The sequence below is a fragment of the Brachionichthys hirsutus genome, chromosome 8 (assembly GCF_040956055.1).
Source record: "Brachionichthys hirsutus isolate HB-005 chromosome 8, CSIRO-AGI_Bhir_v1, whole genome shotgun sequence".
NCBI lineage: Eukaryota > Metazoa > Chordata > Actinopteri > Lophiiformes > Brachionichthyidae > Brachionichthys > Brachionichthys hirsutus.
This window is the reverse complement of record NC_090904.1, coordinates 15,373,328-15,379,000: the sequence shown is the minus strand read 5'-3', so window position 1 is coordinate 15,379,000 and position 5,673 is coordinate 15,373,328. Positions and strand designations below refer to the sequence as shown.

At 46.8% G+C, this 5,673-nt stretch overlaps 1 protein-coding gene across 1 annotated transcript in view; it reads left to right on the top strand.

Moving 5' to 3' along the window:
• LOC137898343 (protein SSUH2 homolog) overlaps window positions 1-4,299 on the top strand; it is a 25,769-nt gene extending 21,470 nt beyond the window's left edge. Inside the window, exons 11-12 of the mRNA XM_068742369.1 lie at window positions 2,077-2,184; window positions 2,641-4,299. Coding sequence (XP_068598470.1) covers window positions 2,077-2,184; window positions 2,641-2,781 — 249 coding nt within the window. The 3' untranslated portion in view covers window positions 2,782-4,299. The remainder of the gene's footprint in view (window positions 1-2,076; window positions 2,185-2,640) is intronic.
• Window positions 4,300-5,673: the final 1,374 nt, after the last annotated feature.

Below are 5,673 nucleotides of genomic sequence, written 5' to 3'. Positions count from 1 at the left end.
CTCGTTCCTTGGTACTAGTTAGTGTCTGCAGCAGGAAGGAGCTCGTTCCTTGGTACTAGTTAGTGTCTGCAGCAGGAAGGAGCTCGTTCCTTGGTACTAGTTAGTGTCTGCAGCAGGAAGGAGCTCGTTCCTTGGTACTAGTTAGTGTCTGCAGCAGGAAGGAGCTCGTTCCTTGGTACTAGTTAGTGTCTGCAGCAGGAAGGAGCTCGTTCCTTGGTACTAGTTAGTGTCTGCAGCAGGAAGGAGCTCGTTCCTTGGTACTAGTTAGTGTCTGCAGCAGGAAGGAGCTCGTCCTTTGGTACTAGTTAGTGTCTGCAGCGGGAAGGAGCTCGTTCATTGGTACTAGTTCGTGTCTGCAGCGGGAAGGAGCTCGTCCCTTGGTACTAGTTAGTGTCTGCAGCGGGAAGGAGCTCGTTCCTTGGTACTAGTTAGTGTCTGCAGCAGGAAGGAGCTCGTTCCTTGGTACTAGTTAGTGTCTGCAGCAGGAAGGAGCTCGTTCCTTGATACTAGTTAGTGTCTGCAGCAGGAAGGAGCTCGTCCCTTGGTACTAGTTAGTGTCTGCAGCAGGAAGGAGCTCGTTCCTTGGTACTAGTTAGTGTCTGCAGCAGGAAGGAGCTCGTTCCTTGGTACTAGTTAGTGTCTGCAGCAGGAAGGAGCTCGTTCCTTGGTACTAGTTAGTGTCTGCAGCGGGAAGGAGCTCGTCCCTTGGTACTAGTTAGTGTCTGCAGCAGGAAGGAGCTCGTTCATTGGTACTAGTTAGTGTCTGCAGCAGGAAGGAGCTCGTTCCTTGGTACTAGTTAGTGTCTGCAGCAGGAAGGAGCTCGTCCCTTGGTACTAGTTAGTGTCTGCAGCAGGAAGGAGCTCGTTCATTGGTACTAGTTAGTGTCTGCAGCAGGAAGGAGCTCGTTCATTGGTACTAGTTAGTGTCTGCAGCGGGAAGGAGCTCGTCCCTTGGTACTAGTTAGTGTCTGCAGCGGGAAGGAGCTCGTTCCTTGGTACTAGTTAGTGTCTGCAGCAGGAAGGAGCTCGTTCATTGGTACTAGTTAGTGTCTGCAGCAGGAAGGAGCTCGTTCATTGGTACTAGTTAGTGTCTGCAGCGGGAAGGAGCTCGTCCCTTGGTACTAGTTAGTGTCTGCAGCGGGAAGGAGCTCGTTCCTTGGTACTAGTTAGTGTCTGCAGCGGGAAGGAGCTCGTTCATTGGTACTAGTTAGTGTCTGCAGCAGGAAGGAGCTCGTCCCTTGGTACTAGTTAGTGTCTGCAGCAGGAAGGAGCTCGTTCCTTGGTACTAGTTAGTGTCTGCTGTGGGAAGGAGCTCGTCCCTTGGTACTAGTTAGTGTCTGCAGCAGGAAGGAGCTCGTTCCTTGGTACTAGTTAGTGTCTGCAGCAGGAAGGAGCTTGTTCCTTGGTACTAGTTAGTGTCTGCAGCAGGAAGGAGCTCGTTCATTGGTACTAGTTAGTGTCTGCAGCGGGAAGGAGCTCGTCCCTTGGTACTAGTTACTGTCTGCAGCGGGAAGGAGCTCGTTCCTTGGTACTAGTTAGTGTCTGCAGCAGGAAGGAGCTCGTTCATTGGTACTAGTTACTGTCTGCAGCAGGAAGGAGCTCGTCCCTTGGTACTAGTTAGTGTCTGCAGCAGGAAGGAGCTCATCCCTTGGTACTAGTTAGTGTGTGCAGCGGGAAGGAGCTTGTTCATTGGTACTAGTTAGTGTCTGCAGCAGGAAGGAGCTCATCCCTTGGTACTAGTTAGTGTCTGCAGCAGGAAGGAGCTTGTTCATTGGTACTAGTTAGTGTCTGCAGCAGGAAGGAGCTCGTTCCTTGGTACTAGTTAGTGTCTGCAGTGGGAAGGAGCTCATCCCTTGGTACTAGTTAGTGTCTGCAGCAGGAAGGAGCTTGTTCATTGGTACTAGTTAGTGTCTGCAGCAGGAAGGAGCTCGTTCCTTGGTACTAGTTAGTGTCTGCTGTGGGAAGGAGCTCATCCCTTGGTACTAGTTAGTGTCTGCAGCAGGAAGGAGCTCGTTCCTTGGTACTAGTTAGTGTCTGCAGCAGGAAGGAGCTCATCCCTTGTCCGTCTCCTCTCAGATCTTCCCTCTGCTCGGGTTCCCCAGCCCAGCCATCTCTGAGGCCTCTGAGCGTCTGATCAGGGAGCACCAGAGCAAGTACGCCCAGAACTCGAGGATCCTGCAGCAGGTGGGTCGTGTGGTTCCGGACATCGGTGAAACAGTTCCAAATAGAAACGCATTGTTCAGGGTGAACCGCCGTTCCATTTTGTGTTTTTTATGCATTAGATAGATTGAGTGTAACTAAGCAACAGCTTCATCTCTCAATGGAGTGACGTTCACTGTCGTTTCAGCAGAGAAAGCGGTTCAGCGTCAGTCTTAGGATCAGAAATGACACGTTCAACCTCGAATCGCGTCGTTGCAGCAGAAGCAGTGAGAATGAACGGAGCAGAAGTTTGCTTGGATGCCTTTGATGTTTCAAAAGTTCAGACCAGCTGCCCCCCCCCCCCCCCCCCCCCCGTTTCCACTCTTTATGCTAAGATGGGCTAACCAAGACTCTAGCTCCGCCCTCAACACAGAGAGCCATCAAACAAATGTCAGCATCAAAAAGAGCTCTTGAATGAATGTCTCTAACGTCCTTCCTCAGAGGCAGACTGTGGAGCTGATTCCCATCACCAAGGTGAACTACAAGTGGAAAGGAGACTCTCATCTCTACTTCCTCTACGGAAATGAAAACCAAGTCAGCGCCGACAACTACCCCGCCACCTGCTGCTGCGTCCTCCTGTAGACGGCTCGCCAACGGGCTGGCTGTTTTTGCTTTACTCCCGTTAGCCAGCCACTACTCGATGGTTTTAATGTGGCCATTCTGGTCCTGTTAATCCAGCATAAATGTGCTCCAGTCCAAATGAAACGACCCTGGAGGGGTGGATGTAACTCCGTGTCTCTGTGCAGGATCTGCAACTTGTACTTCCTGTTTGATGCTCAACCAGGTGTTTTCTGAGAAAAGATGAGATATGTATTATCAATATCAAGAAGAACAATATATCTGGAAGAAATATTTGCCCTGAATATTAACCTTTTATTCAAATATAAACACTATTTTCTGGCGCACTGCGTCCCTCCTCAGAAACCAGCATAGTCCCTGTGAGGTCACCGGTGTTGACCTTTATGTCTCGTGTCACTAACCAAAGGTAACTCTTTTCTGTGGTTACTGATGTCCCCAGTTACACATGGACCAATCAGGGGCTTGTCCTGCTTTCACCTGGCCTGACCTCACTCTGAGACAATAACTTTATATCCAGAACAATGAAAAGCCAGAGAAGAAAATCTCAGGATTTGGCAAAACAAATTTGCAATTTTTGAGAATTAATAAAATAATTTGTTTTTAGAAAGACAAGAAAAAGGTACGAATATTACAATTATATAGTTATTTTAGGAGAACAGTCATAATATAACAATAAAGTCGACATTTTTTGAGAAATAATTCAAAGTATTATATAAAATGGTCATTTATTTGAAGATTATAATTGCTACGAAAAAGTTGTAGCTGTAGAAAATGAAGTTGAGGCGATATAATAATAATCAATAATCTATAATAGATAATGTATTCATGCCACAGTGAGAGAAATAGGTAGAGATTTTGAGAAATGTTTGGAATGACCTGTGATGTTTTAAATGAAGCCATAATTCTAGATATTTTCTCTTAGTTGTTATTTTCAGACTTTTTTTTTCATCCTTAATGTGACCGTAATTCTTTGTGGTTGTATTTCGTACGAGGGACGGGTCATCTGTGGCTTGATGTGTGTGTGAGCAGATATTGGTGATGCTCCTGGTTTAGCTGTGGTTTGTGTTGAATGGAGAAATCACTTCTGTTAAAAATGCACACATTGAGGATGTTCTGGTGTCTCTGTCTCCTATATGAAGTTATAATATATAATCCAAAACTAAATGTGTGATAATCCTGGAGTTTAGCCAGAAGGTGGGAAAATGAAACTGCTCTATCAGTAATGCCACTTCAGATTCATTTAAATCCACATTATGCAATTCATAGTGTCCATGTTTATCATTTTATCTTCAGGGGCTCATTATTCAATGAAAGTATATCTTTTATATCTCCATGATGACTCTTATCAGCTGCCAGGTTTTATATCCCGCATGCGGTCTCAAAGGAAGGTGACGGTGTTGGTATGTGATCGACCTTTACTGGTCTGCGACACTCGTGGGCCTGATGACTTACTGCTCTGGTGAAACTCTGTTACTCGTTCATATTTGACTATTACAACTGAGAATAAAGAAATGGATCTGCCTCGGCCATGTCTGTTCACGTCACGCCCACATGCTGAGATTATTGAGCTCATTACGAGCCGTTTTAGCCACCGAGCAGGTCACAGGTGTTGCTGGAGCCCATCCCAGCTGACTACAGGCTAGACCCGGGGTACATCCTGGATGCGTCGCCACACAAAGACGACCACTCGCACGCACACACTCACCTCCAGACAGTAATCAATGCACCTTAATTGCATGTGGAGGTGGGAGGAAAACTGGAGAAGGGCCACGGGGAGGACAAGCAAACGCTGCACCCATTTTGGGGACCAGAACATCTTTGGCATGAGGGATGTCCCGATCAGGATTTTTTGACTCCGAGTCATTTGATTTTGAACCGATACCGAGTCCCGATCCGATACTTCTAATACTTATTTTATTATTATTACAGAGGAGTGAAGAAACGGATCCACGATGTCCCATAGTTTCTATTTTATCATCCTATTTCAACGTTAAACTCTTAAAAGAGCACTTCTGTGGCGTAGCGTGAACATTCAAGCCATAAATAAAATCCTTTTTTCACTTTGGACTTGGATTATGTTAAATATGAATATTTAAAATAAAATGAACAGCATCATTTTTGTCATCCACTTCAAAATACTTCCTCGCATGACTACCTCCAAGCTGCTTCCGTGTTTTGCCCCGCTTGACGGCATTCAACCAATAGAGTCACAGGAAGTGATGTCATGTGCACGCGTTGCTGTTTCTGCGTGCAGGAGAGGCTCGCTCTGCCACCGCGTCACTCCAGATCTGATCAAAAGTAATGAAAACTACTATCTATATACATCTGATCGGGAGGTAACGTCCAATTCCAATCACGTGATCGGATCGGGACGTCCCTACCCAGCGTGTTTACTTTTTCCATTCTTGCTAGTTTCTGAAGTGAGTATAGTCCGTATTAGACATTTGCATATGTTCCGGGTCCGGTGTCGGGGAGACCTGTTCAGAAGAACATTATACCTGCAAAAGAGCAGCAATGATGAGGCGTGATCTTCGGTTCGGTGTAGCCTCGCTTCATTGTGTTGTGACGGTCTACGCAGTCGTTAAGGGGGGAGAGGGGGGGGGGGGGGGGGCACATGTGCCTAGTTGTGTTCTGTGAGCCCTTAAGAGTTGCAGCAAACCAGCAGCATATGCAATAACGATTTATCAGTAAACCAGACAAGCCAAAGGTGAAAGCATACAAGACAACAAAGACAGTTAAAGGTCAGTGGAGGTCATAAGTCAGAGGCCTACGTTCGTCTGGGGGGACTGGTGAATCCAGGGTTTGATGGTCAGGGTCAAATCCAGGAAATGGAAGACGCTCAGCCCAACCAGGCTGTCTCTGTCCTGGAGTCCATGATGACATCATCGTACATGC